General features: G+C 39.3%; 1 protein-coding gene across 2 annotated transcripts; it reads right to left on the bottom strand.

Moving 5' to 3' along the window:
- Positions 1–1,788: 1,788 nt before the first annotated feature.
- cip2a (cellular inhibitor of PP2A) lies at positions 1,789–22,673 on the bottom strand. Of its 2 annotated transcripts, none has more exons than XM_017686945.2 (23): positions 22,570–22,673; positions 22,246–22,473; positions 22,007–22,128; positions 20,392–20,539; positions 19,875–19,987; positions 19,235–19,329; positions 18,784–18,880; positions 18,502–18,624; positions 18,242–18,387; positions 18,080–18,155; positions 16,969–17,196; positions 16,225–16,384; positions 15,614–15,755; positions 14,347–14,446; positions 13,657–13,775; positions 11,465–11,654; positions 11,293–11,367; positions 11,087–11,197; positions 9,573–9,769; positions 9,213–9,326; positions 4,947–5,029; positions 4,671–4,789; positions 1,789–2,950 (listed from the first exon to the last, which is right to left on the bottom strand). In XM_017686945.2, exons 3-23 carry the CDS (start codon positions 22,106–22,108, stop codon positions 2,798–2,800), a joined length of 2,691 nt encoding a protein of 896 aa, XP_017542434.2. In that variant the 5' UTR covers positions 22,109–22,128; positions 22,246–22,473; positions 22,570–22,673; the 3' UTR covers positions 1,789–2,797. The 2 variants fall into 2 exon arrangements, with proteins under 2 accessions (XP_017542434.2, XP_017542436.2); XM_017686947.2 differs by having other exon boundaries at positions 11,293–11,361.
- Positions 22,674–23,760: the final 1,087 nt, after the last annotated feature.

Raw genomic sequence — 23,760 nt, 5'->3', positions numbered from 1 at the left:
GCATCATTATCAGGCTACTAGGGGTGGGTTTGGTCACTCACGCAGCCATCTTTCCAGTTTGTCTTATTTTTCCTCATAACACTGTTTGGAGTGTCTCTGAAAAACCTCTGTTAGGAGGGTCATGTAATCCTAACACTTCGCCCTAACCCTTTATCTCAACAACAAAATTGGGACACCCAACCCCTACACATGAAGGTGCAAAACAGGGGGCTAAGGGCTAAGTGGTAGGGGCAAGGGGGGACATGGGATTCTGCCTTACTGTAAAAAAAAACAATATATACCAAATACTGGCGTCATTTCTTCTGGAGAGAAATCTAAAAATAAAGAATAAAGAGCTGTAATTTCTATCCCTCTTGTTCGTTCATACTCCCACACTCACTAGGAAGTGAGGTTGAACTCGCAGGCATGTCAGCTAGTTAGCTAATATTAGTGTTAGCCTAGCCTCTTTTCTTTACTCACTTAAACCCAGTTAACTAAATTTAGCTAGCTAGAGTTAACAAGCAGCTAAGTTAAAAAACATATCCAGCTATACTGACTATAATTATATAAAAATCCATACTGTAGGCGGATATATTCACTGCTTTGCTCCGTATATTACTGATTTTGAATAAGCTCTGACGTTTATCTTAATGAGCTTTTAGCCAAAATCCTGTCTCCGGCTCTTCTAACGGTTACTGTGTCGTGTATAAACAGAGCCCCTCCACCAGGTCTGATATACTTGGATATAATAGACCACTGTAGTCGTGTCGTCATTTTGTAATCGGTGCATGTTCTTATGCCTATACTAGGAACTCCGGGTCTAAGCCCCATTTCTCTATGGGCAGAATGAATAGGGTTTTTGATAATTCGCACCGTGTTAAATAAAAATGTTCAGAACCCGACCGTTTTGTCTTGTGAACATTCTTCTCGAGAATCCTACTGGATCCTCCGAATTACGAGGTCGTTAAAGAGTTGACACATGAACACTGCTACATGGGAGCTAAAGCTACTGCACACTGAATTAACGTCATTAGACTGGCAGCCCCCTTAAGTGGGTTATCACCCCCTGATAAACTGATTTATCAGCGCACACACACACACACGTTTTAAACCACTTATCCTTCTGGGTCGCAGGGGGAGCTGGAGCTCAGTGGAAGGCAGGATGTGTCCATCATAGGGCTTTGTTTGTATATGTAACCCTCCTAAATTTAACTGTGCACTAAGGGGTTAAATTCAGTGTTATAACAGCACCTACTGCTCAGCGAGATGAGAAGCCCCCCCTACCTTATTCTCCCTGGTGCTAGACGCTTCAAATTCTCTCTCGTGTACATGCCACTCCTTCACGGAGTTCGCAGATAAAATACGTGCAGAAATGCTTTTTTGCCACTAACTACACGAGATAGGAGCCACCAAAGATCTCTTAGCACAGAAAGTCATAGTATTCTAGCTTATTTGCCGAACATTTTACAGCCGTTATAGTTCAGAGCTCCGACTGGTTTTTTTTCATGAATAAAGTTTTGCAAGATAGAAGGAGAGATGGCGAGCCAGTGAACCACGTGATCCTGACCTCCTGTGCAGCAGCTCTACAGGCAGCTGCAGGAATAGAGGAATAGAGAGAGAGAGAGAGAGAGAGAGAGAGAGAGAGAGAGAGAGAGAGAGAGAGAGAGAGAGAGAGAGATCCCCGGACGCGCAAGTTTTTTTTTCAGCAGGACATTCACACGCTTGTATATATGGACCAATTTTTTTGAAAAATAGAACTTAACGTGCACGTAGAGGAAAAAAGGGACTACCCGGGTAGCGATTTTTTTGGTTTATTTGTCTTCTCATTACATCTGTGGACTAAAGTTGAATGTTTCTCTTTTGTTATTTTCTTCAAATGTCTACTATGGTTGCTGATAAATGTCAATTCTTTAATACACAATTATAAATTTCACCTCTGTGTTTGTGTGTCGCTGCTCAAAACCCTCCTTTTCCCGAGCCTAGTTAGAAGCTTGGTGTACCCCTTTGATTTACTTAATTCATTCTGTACTACAGTTCAATAGCACCTTGATACATATAGTTTAAGTTAAAATAATATTTAAGAGTACTTAAGAGATTCTTAAACTAAAAGTGCAACGTTTACCAAGGGAGCATTCAAAAAGCCTATACTATACAGAAAATTCAGCGAGCAGAGAAAACGTGATTCGGTTCCCGCTAATCAACTTCATGTCTTTAATTTTGATTCCAAAACACTGCACTGTTCTTATTTACCTTGCGTTAAGTAAAAGACACCATGTCATGCAAATGTAGTTTATTTATTTACTTAATTTCTGTCATGAGCTCTGGCCTAATTATTAAATCACTGCCTTCCAGAGTTATCAGAACTTAGGTTATGTTTAAACTTTGAACTTCATTTGTGCAAAACAGTCCATCTACAGGTGACCCACACATCACTTAAACACAACATTCTTATTGTAACAAACTGGATTTGAATACATATTTTTATACATATTTTCTGTGAGAGAGGTTTATATGTGACGTAAATGTTTTGTTTTAGAGAAATTTATTTCTTTAAAATGACAGGTGAGGAGAAAGACACGCATAAAGTACAGACTAAAATACGACAACACATTCAAATGGTAATAAGTTAATTGGACGTCAATTAAAAGTCTTTCATTCACCTACAAACGTTCATGGAGGAAAACGTATTCTACGTATCTACACGGTTTACTTTTGCTTGTGTGTATTCCGAGTTGGAGAGTGTGTCTGTGTGTATAGTTTGTCAGGAGCACCATTTGATGTGTGGCTAGTGTTCATGTCTGTGTGAGATGTCCATGCATCACAGAGAAAGGTTTGCTGAGGTGTCGTTTTTGAGTTTGCCGCTGCTGAGACTGTGGATCATGGCGATCATCTGCATGTGCTTGCTCAGCTCCTCCTCTTTCTTCTGCAGCTTGGTTTCCAGCTGGGTTTTCTGCAGCTCCAGAGACGAAGCCTGCAGAACACGTACAACCACAGGAAACATCCAGGATGAGTCCAAAGCCTACACATCCATCTCTATTCCTAACCTCATACGACTCCCATCTCTAATCACCACTACCCAAACCTAAACAAACACTGGGCTGTAGTTGCTCCTTTCCAGATGACCCAAACCCATATATTAACCCAATGCACAACACTATAAATCAAGCATAAAAACAAAAAGGGCTGCAATTATTTCTGTAATCAAGTGATAAATGAATTAAATTCAAGTAGTCAGCTAATGTATTATGCCTTCTATGGTTCCTCTGCCACCACAAGCTCCACATATGCAACACTCTAGAACTTCTAATTAGCGAGAACTCTGACTAGGGGGCACTAATGAGAAAGTGAAAAAAGAATGGGATTCTTTGAATGGATCTTTCATGCAAACCTGTAATTTGTAAACAATGCTTAAATACTGCTCTTTTATACTTTTAAAGCTTGACATCAATGAGTGCGAACCATCTTCTTCATCCAATGAGGTGAGCCAACCATTTTCCAATCAGTCAGTACTTAGTAGCAGTAATGCTAGTGTCCTACTGCTCAAAGCCAAATATCAGACAAACATGATCAATACATCAAAGTGCAAGTTTTTCTTGTTATTCACTTTGCCGTTTTATTTCTGCTACTGGTAATTTCTTTATATGTAGAATGTACCATGAGGTCATCAACAACAGAGAACGATTGGTCAATCAAGGACAGAATTCCTTAATTTTAAAGTTATACTTTGCACTTTTCCACTGCTGTTAGTGATTTACTTTAATATTTTCAGAACCTGAGGCTACAGGTGGTGATGTGGTGGCAGAAACCTCATAGAAACTGTAAAATAGTTCCACATGGTCAACTTTTTTCCACAGGATCTGCAACTGTTCGAATGGTTTGCATGCCTCTGTGCTGACCAGGCCAGGGAAGGAGAACTAGGGGAACTAACAGCACTTTTAATTACTGTTTCTAATTCTTGTTACGAACTGAATTGGTTAAATGTTCGATTTGGACAGTACATTGTCCTACGCAGTTCTCTTTAATCTTTTGTTTTTGGTCTAAACTTTTGGCCTGTCCTCTCTTTCAGCCAAAAACAAGACAAGACGTTCTTCTTTATTCACTGTGCCCTTATCCCACTAAATATTTAGCTGGATAATTTAATTCACTCCCCTGCATGCCCTTCAGTGTTGTAGTCATGTTAATCAGAAGTGTTAAGGCTACAGGCTTTCAGACACATACTGCAAAATGAGTGTTGTGAGAAAAAAGGAAGCCCAGCAAGTTACCAAAGAAACCAAAGAAAAAATAATCATCACAGTTACAGTTATAAATGTAACTAGAAAAACAAGCCCAGCAATGAGGAACTGAACTTTACCCTCCTCTGCTGTCACTGCAGAATGGTAGGGTCACCAACAGAGCAGCGCTAGTAGCTGTTAATGAAGTAATGCTCTTCTTTATTTGAGGGCCCCATTTCGTAGGTGAAGATGTCAACCACTACCCCTTGTAAGTCATTTCCAAGGGGCAATGAGACACTCGAAAACAAGGCGCAGGGTTAAAACTAAGAAATGGGATTAGACCTTAAATGTATTGTAGTCTGTCACCTATATCTGATGAATATTATGCAGCATTAGTGTTTTTTTTAAGTGAATAACACAAACAATAAAAAAAAATTCACAATATTTTTTCATAACTGACACAAGGTGGAGCCATGTCACCTTGATGCTGGCGTCCTTCCTGGCCTGTTCCGTCTTGGTGAGCTCTTTTTTCAAAAGGTTCGTGCTCTCTTCCATCTCGCTGGCCTGCTCCTCCTGCTTCTTCACCTCAGCCTGCAAACCTGTTGCACAGCACAGTGAGCCATTACTTCCATTAAGCCCACAAATCTCCATGCGCCCTATCACACCCCCAAACACCACACACCCCAGCACACGTGTCCACACACAGCAGACTACAACACCCCCGTCATTCCATTGCACACAAGAATGCTGCCTCACCAGCTATAATACTACGTTTCCCTTGCACGGTTTCCTCTAGGGCTGTGACCTGCTGCTCCTTCTGTATCAACTCTGCAGACAGCCTGCGGAGAACAGACACAACTGATGGCTTCACACCTTAACCACAACGGCAATATGACCACACAAAAGACATGTACTCTGCTGATGGTTAAGGTGCATCATAAGGAGTAATATAATAGAGGTGGGCATCAACAAAATACTGGTACATCTTTTAAGACAATACTTCATTCTTTTGCGACCCAAATTCTTTCTGTTGCATCTGTAGCACACTGGTGATTACCACTAACGATCATTTTTTCACTTCCTCATTTGCTTCTTTTATAAGAAAGTTTCAATTAGAAACGAGCTTTATGTCAGAACTACTGTCTGGCAACGATGTGTGGGTCCATTCTCAAGAACCCACCGCAAAACCTTTGTCAAGCATCACACAGATTTAAAAAAACAGACTGAGTTTTAGTTCATCTATCAGTTATAAAGTTTGCATACATGTTTATCATCACCGATATTTAGCACTTTAAATTCAGCTTTTTTATTAGAAAAAATTAGCTTGTACTGAAAAACTCAATTTAAAAAAAGTTGGGAAAGTAAGTGAATTGCAAATAAAACCAGAAACTCACTGGCCACTTTATTAGGTACAACCTTGCTAGTAAAGGATTGGACCCCCTTTTGCCTTCAGAACTGCTTTAATTCTTTGTGGCAGACTTTTAACAAGGTGATGGAAACATTCCTCAGGGATTTTGGTTGGTTATTTGAGTTCCTGCTGCCTTTCTATCATCTGGAACCGGTCTGCCCATTCTCCTCTGACCTCTCACATCAACAAGGCATTTTCGTCCACACAACTGACCGCTCACTGGATATTTTCTCTTTTTTAGACCATTCTCTGTAAACCCTAGAGATGGTTGTGTGTGAAAATCCCAGTAGATGAGCAGTTTCTGAAATACTCAGACCAGCTCATCTGGCACCAACAACCACGCCACGTTCAAAGTCACTTAAATCCCTTTCTTCCCCATTCTGATGCTCGGTCTGCACTTCAGCAAGTTGTCTTGACGACCTCTACATGCCTAAATCCACTGAGTTGTGGCCGTGTGATTGGCGGATTAGCTATTTGTGTTAACAATCAACTGAACAATCAAATGTACCTAATAAAGTGGCCAGTGAGTGTATTTGCCCTGTATTTAAAAGAAAACAGTACCAAGATATTTAATATTTTATATCTGAATAAATCATTATTTTCTGTAAATATAAACCTCACTCTGAAATTCATAACCTGCAACACATTCCACAAATGTTGGGCCAGGGTCAATTTAAGACTAGGAACATTGTGACACGTTCCAAAAACATCCTAAACAGATGAGGTGGGGTATAAAAGGATCATTCAAGAAAGCCGATTCATTAATCAGCAAGGATGGGTTGAGGCTCGGCACTTGCAAAAAAATTTAAATAAAAATAAGTAAAAAACATTTTTAAATAATTTTTTTTAAATATTAAAAAATCATCAGCAAATAAACAGTTTAAGAACAATGGGCCTCATTCCTAATGAGAGTTTTTCTTAAACTTATTCTTGGGAAAGGTTCCAAAAAAAAGTCTACATCAGATTCAAGATGCAGAATTGTTTGGACCTTTGTGCTCGGGAGTGTGTGTAGCTTCTGTTCCTACCTAAGCAAAATCCTAAATAAGAAACCACTGGTCAGAACGTCAGAATCGTTGTAAAAACTGCATAAGTGGGTTTAAAGAAGAAACGTCTTTTTTTTCATTTTTATGTTGCTTAACAAGTGACTACACAGATTTTAGGTACCTCACCCTCTACAATGTACATCATCATCAAAAGATTCAGTGAATCTGAAGAAATTTCTGTACATAAAAATACATAAAGAATCCCTCAGAAGACACTCCACTAAGAACAGTCAGGGCTCTGTGACTGCTATCACCACATTGGCTCAGGAGCTCTTTAACAGCCCTTTGTCAAACAGTGTTTGCTGAAACATCCATAAATGCAGGTTATGGCCGTAATACCTACAGGCTCAAGCTCAACTGAAATGGACTGATGTACAGTGGAAAGGTGTATTGTGGTCGGACAAGTCAACCTTTCAGGCTGTCCATGGAAATGGGCACTGTGTTCTCTGGGCAAAAGAAGAAAACAACTATCCAGACTGTTATTAGCATAAAGTTCAATACCAACAGTCGGTCAATGAGTGTATTAGTCGGTTAGTATTATGAGTGTAACTTGGGTAACTTTTACCATTAATGCTGAAAGATATATTCACATTTTGAAGGAACATTTGCTGCCTTTTAGCCTCTTTTTCAGGAAAATGCTTATTTTAACATCACATTGCCAAGTGTCAGCTGAAGACTTGTATAACAGAAGAACAGCGAAAAATTCTGCTTTCAAATTTAAATTTTGCTTTCTGCATCAAATGATACCCAAACTATAAGTATTTTAAAGAGGACATGTGATGTAACAAAGTAGTGAACATGCTCTTGTCTCCTTTTCTTTGGAATGTGTTGCAGCCACCAAATCTGTAATGAACATGTTTAAAAAAAAAAAAAAAAACATTACCAACAACACCAACAACATAAGGAAAAACATCAAATAATGTGTTTTTGTACAGTGTCCAGCTGAATCCTGGTTAAAAGGAATTTACTAATCATTACTTTGTGTTCTGGACTTTTAACCGTTTGCATTTAATGGAAGAAATGAAAGGATGTGAACCAAAACACATGTAACATATGGCTGTCAGTGTGTTGCACTAATGAGATACAATTGCAAAACACTATCTTCTTCTTCTTCTTCTTTCGGCTGCTCTCTTTAGGGGTCGCCTCAGCGGATCATCTGCCTCCATCTTGCCCTATCCACTGCCTCCTCTACTTTTACACCAACCATCTCCATGTCCACCTTCACTACATCCATAACCTTCTCTGAGGTCTACCTCTTCTCCTTCTACCCGGCAGCTCCATCTCCAACATTCTTTGACCAATATATCCACTATTCCTCCTCAACACATGTCCAAACCATCTCAACCTGGCCTCTCTGGCTTTATCTCCAAACTGCTCCACCTTCACTGTCCCTCTGATCTGCTCATTTCTAATCTTGTCCATCCTTGTCACTCCCAACGAAAATCTCAGCATCTTCATCTCCGCCACCTCCAGCTCAGCCTCCTGTCTTTTAGACAGAGCCAGTCTCCAAACCATACATCATAGCAGGACGCACTGCTGTCTTGTAAACCTTCCCTTTCACTCTTGCTGCTATCCTTCTGTCACACATCAGCCCTGACACCTGTCTCCACCCACTCCATCCTGCCTGCACCCTCTTCTTCACCTCTTTTCTACACTGTCCATTGCTCTGGTTGACCCAAGATATTTGAAGTCATCAACCTTTAAGACCTCTACTCCTTGCATCTTCACCTTTCCACCTGCCTCCCTCTCATTCACACACATGTATTCCGTCTTGTCTCTACTGACCTTCATTCCTCTCCTCTCCAGTGCAAACCTCTACCTCTCCAGATTCTCTTCCACCTGCTCTCTACTCTCACCACAGATTACAATGTCATCTGCAAACATCATGGTCCATGGAGCCTCCTGCCTGACCTCGTCTGTCAACCTTTCCATCACCATTGCAAACAAGAAGGGGCTCAAAGCTGATCCCTGATGTAACCCCACCTTCACCTTGAAACCATTTGTCACTCCAACTGCACACCTCACCACTGTCTCACTATCCTCATACATGTCCTGCACCAGCCTAACATACTTTTCAGCTACACCTGACTTCCTCATACAGTACCACAGTTCCTCTCTTGGCACCCTATCATAGGCCTTCTCTAGATCCACAAAGACACCATGTAGCTCCTTCTAACCTTCTCTGTACTTCTCTACCAACACTCTCAACGCAAAAATTGCATCTGTGGTACTCTTTCTGGGCATGAAATTGCAAAACACTATATTACAGACAAATTTTTCAATTGAATCATTTAGATTTTAGTTATTTTAAAAGAATCCTAGTATTTGTCACATTTGTGAGAATAAGCCATATGCTATGCTACATATGAGGCAAATGGATTAGCTGAAAAACACTCCGACATTCTATTATCACAGGAGTACAAAAGAGGATAGAATCAATAAAGGCCTCCTGCAGAGGGAGAAGGTTCTATTTTTTAGTCACATTACATAAATTCATTCAAAACATGAAAAGGTGAGGAAATTATTTTAAGAGCAAACTACAGGAGATGCTAGCATTGACCCCCAACTGACCTTTCTTGCCGCATCTTGAGTCCCTCATTGCTCTTCCTCAAGCCCTCTGCCTGTTGGGTTAGAGAGATGTGGGCAGCTTGGAGCTCCTTCAGCATTCCCTCATTTTTATTATACCTGCAGTCAGTAATCACTAATATCAGTAATATGAACAAACACGCACACATGGTTGGGAATTCTTCCCGCACTCCATACAGCCTAGTAAAGTAAGGTAGTGGTGTGGTGTCCTGCATCCGTGTTACTGAGTCCTACATCATTACAACCAATCTGATGACTTGCAAATAACAGTGCACGGTCATCTCAGAAGATCTGATTTGAAAAACAAATCCGATTTGCCTGCAGTCTGACCGTAGCCATCCTGACCTGCTAAGCAGCTGGTTGTAGGTGCCCTTCAGGTTCTGGTGCTCATCAGACACGGCCTGCAGTTTGCTGTTGTGCTGCAGTAGCTGCTGACTGTCAGTCTTCAGCTTCTCCACCTCCAACACCTGCTCGCTCAGCTCGGCCTGCAGCTCCTCTTTTCTCCTCTCAGTCTCTTTCAGCAAAGACGCCAGCTTCCGTGCCTGCAGGCAGAGAGAGAGAGCGAGAGAGAGAGAGAAAGAACGAGATTGCGGGAGAGAGAGAGAGAGAGAGAGAGAGAGAGAGAGAGAGAGAGAGAGAGAGAGAGCGCAAGAAAGGGCGAGAGAAAAGAGAGAGAAAAAGAAAGAGCAAGAAAGGGTGAGAGAAAAAAAAAAAAAGAGAGAGAGAGAGAGAGAGAGAGAGAGAGAGAGAGAGAGAGAGAGAGAGAGAGAGAGAGAGAGCGAGAGAGCGAGAAATAAAGAGAAAGAAAGAGCGAGAGAGCGAGAAAGAGCGAGAGAGAGCGCGAGAGCGAGACAGAGAGCGAGCGAGAGAGAGAGAGCGGGAAAGAGAGCGAGAGAGCGAGAGAGACCAGAGTTGACAGCTATTAATGGAAACTTTTGTGGTCATACTTTTTGTGTCAACATGTGGCAGAAAAAAAAAAAACCTATGACTATAGCCCACTTGCTGCTGCACAATTTAACCTTAAGACCACCACTGACCAGACATTATTAAAATAAAAAAATATGAGAACGCATGAGAAGCTCGGAGATGACACCAGCATGGTCAAACCAGCATAAACTACAGTTGTATGTAGAACTTTGGTCAATTCTGGCCAAATCACATACTTTGCTGTAAACGCAGACACAAAAAATTTTTTTGCAAACGTTAATGTACAGGGTTTTTTTTTTTTTTTTTTTTTTTTAATTGTAATTGTAATTGCAAAAGTTTGGACAACCTTCCAGTTGTAAAGTCTCACAACTTAATTTGTTAGGCCTTACTGACTGGTTAGGCAGGTCAAGGTGATGACAATTCCACAACGTAATAAATTCTATAAGTAGAGAATGGCTTAAGATCTGAAAATGAATATGGATACCTACAAAGTATGGAAAAGCTATAATAAACATAAAGCAATTCCAGCTCTTTCCACTGTCCAAAATGTCATTAAGAAAGGGCAGTTAAGGAGTACTGTGGAAGTCTAGACAAGATCTGCAAGATTCAGAAAATTCTTATACAAAACAGCTGGTATGCTGGCCAAAAGGCAAACAAACAAAAAATAAATAAACAAACAAACAAACATGACAGCAAAAGAACTGCAAGAAGGCTTAGTCAACATAGGAGTGGTGGTGCATCGTTCTACTCTGCTCATCAGACGGAAACCTTATCTGCAACTAAATATATACACAAACGTACATCAGTATATAACACTGTGAGGGAAAAGAAATATATATATATATATATATAAGTGGTAAGTGAGTGTAGAAACAAGATTTTAAATGTTATGGCTGATCAATTTATTTATTTTCTCTGAGTATGTGTCTGACCTCAGCCTCTGCTTGTGCTCTCTGGCAGCGGTACTGAGCGATGAGCCGATCAGCCTGAGACAGAGCCAGAGCTTTGGCCTCCAACAGGTCCTGTAGACGTCCCTCTTTAGACTGCACATAAACAACACACATGAGTCGCCTGCTACTGCAAAGCCTTATTCAAATATCAGTAAAGGGCATATAACACATTCTGTAAGGTAACATACCGCCAGGGCAGAGATTTTCTGCTCATAGATGTCGATGATTTCTGACATGTGCACATCTTTCATTGGCTCCTGTAACTAAAAGACAAGTGAGAGACAGCACCAAATGGGCCTCATGCTAACAACCCCAAACATGCACATGGATCCCCAAAAACACACAGACACACACACACACCTGCATGCTAGTCTGAAGCTTCTCAATGAGGCTGTCGATGTTCTGGCGAGAGGGGCTGCAAGGTCCAGTGGTGGACAGAGGAAAACTCTTGCCATATGTGACACCATCCTCCTGAATAGTGCTGCCTCTAACCACCAGCTCAGGCTCCTTCTGTCTGTACGCATTACTGGCAGCGATGCTTTCTCCAAGACTGAAAAGAACAAGTACAGAATCACTGCTTACTTGATGAATTTAACATATTGAAAAAAAGTTATAGCACATTTTCTATTTTATGTTTTAAAGCCAAAAAAATGGATATTTATGGACAAACATGCAACAAAAACAGTTATTAGTTAAGAATGTTTTAAGAAATTTTGTTGAGCTCAGGCAGCTTAGCCTGAGGTGTCATCTTCAAAAATATAAATCACAGAGTAGTAAAAAGACAAGATTTCACTCTCATATTAAAAGCCTTTATTTACTTAACACTTAAAAGACCAATGAAACATTGCGTGACCCAAAGTGTTCAACCAATTGCATAAGACAGATGTTAATGTTTGTTTTCAGTTTATTAGCGCATTAAACATTTACAAACAAGTACAATACTTGAAACAATTTTTAGCATCCCAATCTAATACCCTAGCCTTAAGCTAATATTTCCACATTATTTGGGTTCCCAAATTTTTTTTCAAAGAGGGCCAGATTGTACTGTGTTAAAATACCCAAAGGCCGGCATATTATTCACAAATGCTAAAAATGTATATATAAATAACATTCAATGTAAGTTTTCAAAATATCAGCACACAGAATCTGAGATTTCTGTGAGCTACTGTGTTTCCTATCACTGTATAAAAGATGCACGAGGCTTATTTTATAGCTGGATTGTTGAATCAGAGCAGTTTGGATTGATAAGCGCTTACAATAAATAAACAAATAATACATAATTAAATTGTTTAAGAGTTACAGTACATGTCTAATGTATTGATCATATTCCTATTTAAGTGTTTACCTGCTGAAAAATATCATTTGTGAGACAAACTAAACAAAATTCTATAGATGTTTTGGTTTTGTTGGATAATGTTCTTTACATGTCAAATAAACAGTGTAGCCGTGGTTTTGTTCGACCTTATAGTGTTAATATTTACTGAACTACTGAAATTGCCCCAATAAGAAGTTTTCTATCTTACCAAAACCGTCCGTTTTCAGTGTTTAGTTTAAGCTTTCGGTCTGTAGTCTTGACTAAATGTCACTTTCTAAATTAAACTGCAGGTCTGGCCAACTGCCACCATCAGGTGAAGGGAAGAATTGGAACGTACTGGCTGGCCGGTCACTTATAATACACTGTAAAACAGAAGCCGGGGGCCATTTAAAATCTGTCCGTGGGCCACATCTGGCCCTGAGGGCAGACTGAACAGCCACAAACTAACATGCTAGTCGTGCTACAACAATATGCTGTACTGTTACTTATGTAATTATAACAGGGCATCGATAAGCCATCAGGCCATGGTAAAGCAAATTCTGCACTGCACTCTTTTTTGTTTCAGGGTTCTACTGTAAAAGAATTCTGTAATGGTCTCTCAACTGAGGTTTTTACTGGGAAAGAAACCTGTAATGGTATTTCAACTGACTTACCAGACAGTGGTTGTGGTGATAGGAACAAGACATATAGTGTTTAACAGCTCTAAAAGCTCCCTCACAGAAGGTTTCCCTATGAAATGATTATGCATACGCCGCCTGGTGCCTGAGACGTTGTTTTACAACAGTTTTGCATTAAAGGCAAAAGATAAATCCATTCATGGTGGAGAGGCACATACAGGCGTAAGGCAAAAGTACAGCATTTTATTATTAACGTTACATATAAAACCTCTGAAGACAGGCGTAGGTTCACTGCTTGTTTTGAATAGTAAGGAAAATGGCTGTATGTGTGGCGTAGACATTGCGACCCCCTTTGATTCTCCTCACCACTATGAGTATTTTTCTTTATCAAACCACAAGAGAAACTGAAAACTAGGCAACGTATTACAGAAGCTCAAACAGGGTTTTTTTTCCAAACTGAGCTCAGATGTGTAAAGACACAGTAAAGACAGGGGTACTAGTGTGTTTTGACACATATCCATGCTTCTAACCTCTCTCACCTCAGTTAGAAAGAAAGTGAAACGCCCAACCTGTTTCGACACTAGGTGTGTCTACAACAAAACATTTTTTTTTATACTCACATGACAGCAGGGAAATCAGGCAGTGGTGCTGCCTCAAAGAGAATACGCAGGGCAGCCTGCACACGTTCTCTGAGGTTAGACGTAAGGGCAAGGGAGAGGGGCATCACCATACGCTGGTCCTGCACAATCAATCAACTTTTGTTTCATCTGGAAGTACACTGAGGGTGACCCTCATTTATAATATAGTCAAACAAGTTAAACAGGGTTTTTAAAAAAGTTAAAATGAACTTTATCGATTAAACAATAATATTTCGAAAGAAATACAAGAGCTCAAATTAGAAATAGGCATAAAATAGCAATTTCAAGTTAAAAAGAAAGATTATAAAATACAAATAATAATAAGCATTAAAAATACGTTTAAAATATTTAATAAAATAGTCAAATAAAATAGGACAGCAAAAGAATTAACATCAAATAACAGTTGTAACAAATGAAAGTAACGAAAATCCAATAAAACAGCTGCAGGCTGAACGGAGATGGTTAGAGATTAATTAAAATGAAAAAGAAATTAAATTAAAAAGAAATTAAAATGGTGAAGCGTCATCAGAACTTCAGTGATAAACACCATTATTTTCAGAGAGCACAGATTTGATATAAGATGGCACAAGAGCACTGGATGTCACTGGATGCACCTGTCCTAAAAACACACTTATACCATCCTGGGTCAACTTTTTTTTTTTTTTTTTTTACCTGCAGGATTCGATAAAAGCACGTCTCCATGTCGGCCACATGCTGCTTCAGTTGGCTCATCAGCTCCAGAGTCTTCAGGACAGTCTCGGAGCACATCTGGCTACAGGAGCAAAAGCAGACACCAATCATACGAACAGCAGCGTACAAGACAACATTATCTTCAAAATCTAAAGTACATTGCAAAAACTAGAGACCACCCTTTCATTTCTTTAATTTCCATTTAATTTAAACGACTTATTCATTTTTCAGTTTAAGAGGGAAAAAAAGTATCCTCGTAGTTGCTTAAGTGAAAGTTAGTGGCTCCTTGCATTGGAACACAATGCCAGTGACTCCTTTGGGAGGACACAGCTATAACTCATCGGTTTTAAGATTAAAAGGATAGAGGAGTTAAAGTTGCAATGGGTGCACAAAAGCAAAGACTAGAGAAATGACATACTAATAGATTACATATTATTTTAAATGTTAGAAGCTTTGATGTCATTTTCTGTTAAACATTTTTTGTTCTTTTGTCCTGACCATGAAAAATTAATAACTTGTACTTGACTGGAATTTTGACTGGAAATTAAATAATTAAATAAACAGGAGGGTGGCCTCTGACTATCCACTGACTATCTGACTAGCCACTGTGTGGCTATCTGGACTACATCTGACATGTGTCACTGAACTGAAGTCTTAGTTTAAAGAAAACTGCACTAGCCAGCTACCATGCAGAAAAAAAGAACCCTTGGGTTGTGAGGGTGTTTGACTTGCAACCTAAAAATACACAGATGAGCCAAAACATTATGACACAGATGAAGTGAATAACGTTGATTTTCTCATAAAAACAGCACGTGTCAAAATCTGGGACGTTAGATGCCAAGCGAACAACTGGTTCTTGTGTGCTACATGTTGGATGTGGGAGAAATGAGCAGGCGTGAAGACTGAGAGACTGGGCCAAACAGTTACGGTCAGACAACAGGGTCATAGCATCTCCAAAATGCCAAGGCTTGTGGGGTGCTCCCAGCCAGTAGGGGAACGTACGTACCAACACCTTGAACTTGGAACAAAGGAAGAAGGTCACCTGGTCCAATGAGTCCTGGTTTTTGTTTTTTTTCTCTCATCACATCACGTGGATGGCCGAGTATGAATGCACTGTTTAAGGCTATTAAGGCAGGTGGTCATAATGTTTTCGTTCATGTGTGTGTTGACAGATTAAATTAATTAATTGTCTTTAAATAACTAATTTACATAAAACTGAAAAGAATTCATGAAAGTAAAACTGATGAACCTGAGCTGTGAGTCAGAACCAGAGCCATTAGAGCTGATGTAGTCCTGTGTATTAGAAAGCAGCAACTCCACTTGCAGCATGCACAGCTCTGAGCTTATGTACTGTGACACCAGGGTCTTCAGGAAGTCTTCTCCACACAGCAGTGGACATGTTAAGGGCATAAACTCAATTTTTCATGCCTCATAGTTTTTCGCCAATAAAGCAATAATTAAAATTACAGTTTCACCCCTTACCAAGTCATGTGTAATATAGTTTACCCTTCAGCCAAGACGTGTAGTATTTCATTCCTTCTTTAGTTTTGCAATGGAGCTACAAAGCTATTGTTGGCTGAGAGGAAGCACATGCCTCAAACCACGTCAAGTTGTTAAGAGAACTTAAGAGTTACTTATGTGGTTTTACACTGTATGACAACCCATTACCTATAAAAATAAACAAACATATGTAACATAGCTTGAAATAATAACACTAGCTATCTTTAAGCTTGAATTTTTTTCCAGAAAAATAATTAACATAAAAATAACATAAAATAACATACGTAACATGTTTGATCATTTTGGGAGTTATTAACAGGGAACCTTTAAAATAGTGATGGCTAATATGAGTATGGATATCCAGCAGAAGATCCACAACACGTCCTGCTCTTATACAGTGCCTCTTCAGCAGCTGCTCTCCTTCGCTGGGGTCTGGAGCCTGCAGCAAACCCTGCAGAGCAGGCAACAGGAGCTCCACAAATGACTGAGCCGAATCAGACAACGAGGAGTCAATCGCTTCCTGAGGGTGAAAAGGCGCAATACCTGTCAGTCAAAAAATGACTCAGACACTGATATTCTCAGTGTTTGAATAATGAAATATATATAATATAATGAAAAACAAAAGTATTACAAAATGTAGAAAATAAAAAAGAACAGCAGAAGAATTATCATCAAATAACAGTTGCAATAAATAATAAAATAAAAAAGAAAGGAACTAAAATTAGGTATGGCATGCAGCTTCACAAGCTTGCCTAAATAATTCAATATATGTACTCAATACATATATTTCCTATCAGGGCTGTATATATACATAAACTACAATGTTTAATAAAGCTATTATATAATTAATAAATTAACATAGTGTGCCTCTGACTGGATGTGCTGCAAGGACATCATTTTTTACCCAACTCTAGACAGAGATCTACCTAACTCTATGCTGACAATGTGCCTCTATGGAAGGTCTGATAAAATGGCCAGTGAGTGTAGATACAATATAGACATATCTAATAACTGGCAACCAGCAAATCTATAATAAAAGCTTTAGTCCTATAGTAAGGAGTTACGCCTGTATTACAGTTAAATATATGTTTGATAATGACTCACCTCAAACAGCTCGGTTAGCAGCGAGAGTGCCTGCAAGGTGCATTGCTCTGGTCCTTGCAGAGGCCCTGTGGCCCACTGGAGCAGGTCCAGGCATGGCTCTGACCCTCTGGTTTGGGCACTGCTCCTGACCCCAGGATTCAGGCGCAGAGCCACAGGCCGAAGCACCATCTCACAGACGAGCCTGCGCAGAGCTGGCACTGAGCACAGAGACACAAGCAGCTCCAGCACCTGCACGTAGAAAAGTCATGAATGTTTATTACTACTGTTACCATTACAGCATATTTTGTAAGCCCTTCAAAGTTAATTAATAATACTCATTCAATTTGAAAGAGAGCAAGAAAGACAAAGCAAACATATTCAAAACAATAATCTGCAGCAACAATGTGCCAGTTAAAACTGATTTATGCTTTTTGTCTAGTTTATGAAAAATATACTATATTTGGGGAAGGGGCAGAAGTGCAAAAGTCAGAGACCACACTTATCAAAATGACCTTTTTTTGGGCCAAAATAAAACAGAAGATCTATTATTTAACAGAACATTACACAGAAGCCTCAACAACTTTTTTTAGCATTTAGTGTGTCTACGCTTTGCTTCCATTCTTTTTGGGAGGTTTGCTCTGTTTTTCAAATCTGCAGAAATAATTTTCCACACCTCTTAGAAGCTGACCACATCTTCTGCCTCTCACCATCCAAGTAATCCCAATTTAGACTTACTAGTCCATAAAACCTTACTCCCAATGTACATTTTTTTCCCCTTTCAATTTTTCCCTCTTGACAGCCACATACCCTTTCAGACCCATAGTGCTGAGTTGTCTTCTCACAGTGGAAGAATGAATAGAAACACCTGCAGATTCCATTTTTCCAAATATGAAGCAAGAGTGGAGTTTGATTTTCTCCTCTCTCTTAAAGATGAAACTTTATAGGGTCCATATCCTGCATTTTTCTTGCACATTTAGTTTTTTTTACTTAAATAATTACATAAACACAAGGATAATCTCTGAATTTTGCACAGTAATGTACAATACAGTGAAATCCATGTCATGGGAAAATGTATCAGTGTTCACTTTTGCTTTCCATCCCTAGTGTCTACAAAAACAAGACGATTTGTCACCTTGACTGCAGTATCAGGGTCTTTCCCATGGAGGAGGCTGACTACCTCATTCAGGCAGACAGGAAGGTGTTTGTAGCTAAAGTCACACAGAAAGGACCCCGTTAAGTCTCACAACAATTCACATACAGCACATATTCTTATAGACCAAGCTGAAAGGCCTACTTGGTGAGGTAATCTGCAATCTTGGGATTTTTTAGGAGGTCCACCAGTAAGTCAACAGCATAATTCCTTGTGAGGGTGCCGTCGCCATTGACTGTGATGTTGAAGATGAGCTGGAAGGTTTGGTGGATGTTCTTTGCATTGAACAGCTACAATTACAAAACCACAAAAAGCACAAACTGTTTTTAAGTAAACGAGTACGGAAAGCTACAGTCCAAAACCACAAAACACAGACAGCAAGATGACAAAGATGATCTAGATACCTTCTGACCCACTTCCTCATTGAGGGTTAGACTGGACAAAATAGACAACGCGAAGACAACTACCGTTAAGCAATTATGGCCAAGAAAATTAATTAAGGCCCTATAGAAAGCTTTAACGTTGCCCTGCAAGAGAAGAAAAACACAATTGTAGCAATCAGAAAGTTGAGAAGTGACAAATTGACAATAAGCAAAACTGAGCAATGTTAAAAAGATTTATTTACTTATTTATACATTCATTTATTTATGAGAACCACTGCTTTAATCTGCTCAGGTAGTTCCTACCTGAGACTTGATCTGAGCCTGCACGGACAGGTTGTGTCGACATAGATTGGCCATCAGGCCCAAGCAGGGCTTGGTGATGTCATCATTGTTAGATTGGCTGGGATCAGAAAAACAGATGTGTCAGCTTTTTTCTTTCATTTCCAAATACATTTTAATGCATTTGTATGTTTAATGCATTAACTCATGCATTTGGATGCATATGATGATAATGATATTCACATCCTCTTTTCAAAAGCTTCGAGTGGTTCTCATGCTAAACTTGAGAATAATTTTGTGACAAATGCAGCTGTGGTTTTGCTAAAATCACCACAAGAACAGGAAAGGCTGAACACACAAGCTCAAGAGCTACAGATCAAGTACGACCACTACTATTATGCTGATCATTCTCACTGCTATGTACCTTATGTGAATGTGTAAAAATATGCATAACATTTACAATAACAATGCTTACATATTAAGCATGAGGAAACTGAGGAGTTCATCGACATGGGAGGCACAGTGCAGTATTCTCACGTTGTAAGTAAGTCGCTGCAAGACCTGAAGACACTGTAGGGAAAAAAAAAAGTGTGTCAGATACAGAGCCCCAAATTTCTCACAACCAGTACAAATGGAAGAACTTTGGTGCAAATAAAACAAGCACAAATGCAAGAATAATGAAATTAAGAAGTTGTTGACAAAGGAATTTAAAAAATAATGCAGTCATAAAATCAAAAAGTTGCTGTAAGCACAGACTGTTACTTCGTCGTCGTACCCCTTTTTAATATTAAACACTTTTTTAAACCACCCATATCGTGGACAGCACAACTGTCCTCGCACTTTTAAAATAAACGACAATGTGGTACGTTGACGTACTATACAAGAGTAATAAATTCTAAAACCAAACACATTTACATATAACCAACTATTCAGTCTAAGCAGTTTTGCTGTCTTTTCACATTCTAATTATACAGTTGAGGCACACAAACCTACACAATGATCATAAACTGGCCTCGGGGAAATTAATACACTGGAAGAATGCAGAATATAGGCCCTTTAAATAAACAGTATATATATGGTTTGCATTGGTTTTGCTAGTCACATGTCGTTTTTACCTGTAACACAACAGGCTCCTCTGGGCTGGCTCTGTTCCAGTGGACGATAGCAGCCAGTGTACCTACAATGTTATAACTGCTGTGAAGGGTCTCTTTGCTCTCATCATCAGATGCTGACAAAGAAAAAGAAAAAGATTCCTTTAGCAAATAAGGTTTGTTTTATCTGCTTCACTACATTGCTAAGAGTGTAACAACATATGTTTTCAGGCTCAAGACAACTTTTAATTCTAACGTGTCTCATATAAAGCGTAATACAGTCTCCAGGATTCAAACACCCCATGTCACAAAAGCTCAACTGAAATACACGCAAAATATAACTAAGCTTGACACTAAGCACCAACTTTAAACTTTACGTTTTTACTATTCCATCATATTTTGATATTTCCTCCAAAATGCAACAAACAAGAGACCCTAAATATGCTGTTTGATTCAGTGATGCTAGATTACATGCAAACGCAGTATTCATTTAACAGCTTAAAAGACCCCTTAACTCAAGACCCCCATGACCCTGAAGTACCAAGCTGCGCCAACAGAGAAAGGATGGCCCCAGTGAGGGCATGACTTGTGTTGGGATCTCCAGCTACTTCCAATAGACCACTCAAACACTCGCTGGGAAGCACCTGCCCTGAAGTTAAGAGACTGGAGCACCTCAGGCTTGAAACGTCCTACAGAAAGAAAACAACAGCCGCCAAGAGATCAATACATAACCACATAGGTCAGTAAAACAGAACCGAGTTTCCCAAAAGCATCTTGGCATTAAGATCATAATAACTGATAGAGAAAGTGCATGGAGACTTTTAGAGAGAGAAAAAAAAAAACATTAAAAATGAACTTCTTGATTAAACATTCCTTTAATGTTACACTCAAAAGACGGCTCTTCACAGATACATTAGAAAAAGGAATGGTTCTATTTTGAATGGTTCTTTGTGTGGTGAAATTGTTCTTCAGATTGATGGAGAACGTGTTGTATATCGCTGCTGTTGGAAAATCTTGCATCTCCAAACTGGTGGCTTTACAGGAAAAGAAAAAAACTGAGAGTCAATGGAACCAGACTTCTTCCCAAATTATTTTTGGGATATTTCTATTTCAGAAGGAAATTCACACACAAGATGAAGTGCAACAGGCACTTTCAAATTATGTCACAAAATGAAAAAAGCACAAGGTCTTCTTCTGACAATAATGACATGCTTCTATACATAACCTTTTTTGGAAATGGTTCTATATAGCACCAAAGAGGGTTCTTCTTATTGTTACAGGCTTGATATCATAAGTCAAGTCTGCTTTGTTGTGAACACTACAATATGTACAGGACATACAGTGTACTGAAACTGCATTACTCTCAGACCCCATGGTGTAACAATAACATTAAATAGACAGTAAACAGGAAAAGTGTGAATTTAAATAGACACTAAAAAAACACTAATCGTGACAATAACAACAGAAGTATTTTTGGAGCTCTATAGAATCATTTTCAAAACCCAACACATTCTCCATAAATCTGGATCATTTAGGCATGAAATGGTTCTATATAAAACTCATGCTTCTAAACAGAGCCATCACATGTACTAAACAATCCTTGAAGACCCATCTTCTTTAAGAGGGCAGAGCCAGCGTCAAACGCCTCGACAGACAAAGGGCTGTTTAGTTTGTCACAGTGGTGGACAGTAACTAAGTAAATGTAATTCATTACTGTACTTAAGTAGTTTTTTCATGTATCTGTACTTTACTTAAGTTTTTCCATTTTGGGCGACTTTTTCCTTTCACTCCACTACATTTCAGAGTCTAATATCTGACTTTTTCCTCTGCTACATTTTGAGAAATCTGTCGTTCCTTTTGGTTTCTGTGTGTATAAAAACATAACATGTCAAAACAAAAGAAGCACAAAGTCAGAGCACCAATCAGGGCACAGCGGTCGCTTTGTTTTGAGCTTGTTTTGACCTGGCAAACACTTCTGTAGTTTTACTCAATTTGACGTCTAGAGTCAGGACTTCTACTTTCACTGGAGTAATATTTTACCTTGGGTGTCTCTACTTTAACTCGACTACGTGATTTGTGTACTTCGTCCACCTCTGGGTTGTCAGTGAGTTTCAGACCAAGCGTTAAGAAGTTCTTACACAGAAACGTCAACTCACTTCAATCTGTTTTTGCAGCTGTGATGAATTCAAGGAGCTTTTGTTGTTTTTGTACTGCCGAGCGGCCAAAAGCAGAGACTTCAGAGACGTTGTCACATCCATCTCGGCAAAGAAAACCGCTGCTGTATTAAATGAAACACAAACACGAGCTGGTTAATAAAATCCATCAGTAAACAAAGCTGCTGCTCACTGAGCTAACGTTAGCATTAGCCAGCCAGCTTCGCTCCTCAGTCACTTACTTTTCGGGTCTCGTTTGCTGTTCCTTACCCCCAAGCAATAAACTGAATCAGTCAGGTTCGTCTTACTTCGTACATAATACAGAGGCAGCAACAAAAATAAGCGCTTTGTGTTTCTTTTTTACTTCGTAAACCTTTCGGTTTTAACTCCGGCTGACGGACGGCTTCCTCCCGCTTTCCACTTCAAAATGCTGGGACAGTGCATGACTGACGGAGGGGGAGCTGAATCGACTAATGGCACAATAAGAGAAGAATTGATTACTATTTCTAGTTTTATGACATTCTTTATTCATACTTAACAAATTGTCATATCAGAAAACACAGTACTTCAATTGGCTGTTATGTCTCCTTTGATTTAGGGTGTTTTATGAACGACCCCAGAAATGTGCTCCCCCTCTCAAAATGCCTTCTCTGCTGGAACAACGACGCAATGACGTGGTCCATGTTAGCCACGCCCCTTCGGACCACGCCGTGGAGGGGTTTTTGGTGAGGTTTCTGTTTTCAGTGGCTGAGAGAAGTGAAAATCTCTCGATTTCCACAGTTACACAGCAAAAACGGGTTCAATTCAACTCTGGCACAATAGCTGTTACTTAAATGTAGGCTATTTGTTCAGTAATCTACTGAGGTAAGCGGAAAAAACGGCCCTTTAAGTGCACTCAAATAAAAATACTGTCGCCATAAAGGGGAAGGCCACCGAATTTTTCAAAAATTCTACGTAATTAAATGGTCGAGATTAAGCAAAATTATTTAGAGTGGATTTATGTGAAATGCTCTGTTCTAAGGACACTTGCCGAGCCAGTAGTGGTGATGATAGGAAGCAGATGTCCACCTCTAAAAGCTGAAAGCTAAAATTATATATATATATATATATATATATATATATATATATATATATATATACACACACATACACTGCCTAATGTCTGTCACATTGTATGATGGTAGTTTTGTGATACAATTTACTTTTAAAATGTATTTAAGTCCATTTCTTTAAATCCATACATGGATTTAGACTAACTTGACTGAATGCTGTAGCATTATTTATCATGCTAAATTAGGTTGTTAGACATGCAATGGTGAAGCCTTTCTGAGAGATCTGAGGTCAGTGTACTCTAAACACTCACCCTGAGAGCACTGAGAGAAAACCACATGGACTTCATGCTGTGGTGAGATTGTGTTGCATCACTGCTCTTCGTGAAGAGCCGCTCATGCAGGCTATTGTAAGGAGAAACAGTCTTCAAAGAAAACTTTTTTTTTCTCAGATTTATGACTGTTTTACAAACACCGGCATTGCATATAAAACCTCAGAAGGCATGGTGGTTAAGGATAGTAAATAAAATGGCTATAAAGTTTGCAAACCAACAGCTCTTCATTCACATGGAGCAAGAGGTTTTCACAAAAAAAACAGGTTTAGTTGTGAATAAAAGCATCACAATTCCATGTAAAATTATAAAAAAGGTTTAAATGTTCATCCATGATATAACTATATGAAATGTCATCATTTTCGACCAGTGGTGG

This window comes from Pygocentrus nattereri, chromosome 24 (genome assembly GCF_015220715.1).
Source record: "Pygocentrus nattereri isolate fPygNat1 chromosome 24, fPygNat1.pri, whole genome shotgun sequence".
NCBI classification, from domain to species: domain Eukaryota; kingdom Metazoa; phylum Chordata; class Actinopteri; order Characiformes; family Serrasalmidae; genus Pygocentrus; species Pygocentrus nattereri.
The sequence above is the reverse complement of the archived record's forward strand: the minus strand, read 5'-3'. Positions and strand labels throughout refer to the sequence as shown.

Coding starts and splice junctions, on each gene's coding strand:
- cip2a (XM_017686945.2), bottom strand. CDS start 22,108: ATGGATGTGACAACGTCTCTGAAGTCTCTGCTTTTGGCCGCTCGGCAG. Junction 13,776..14,346: donor GCTTTTATCGAATCCTGCAG/GTAAAAAAAAAA, acceptor TTGATTGTGCAG/GACCAGCGTATGGTGATGCC. Junction 9,327..9,572: donor TACAACCAGCTGCTTAGCAG/GTCAGGATGGCT, acceptor TACTGACTGCAG/GTATAATAAAAATGAGGGAA.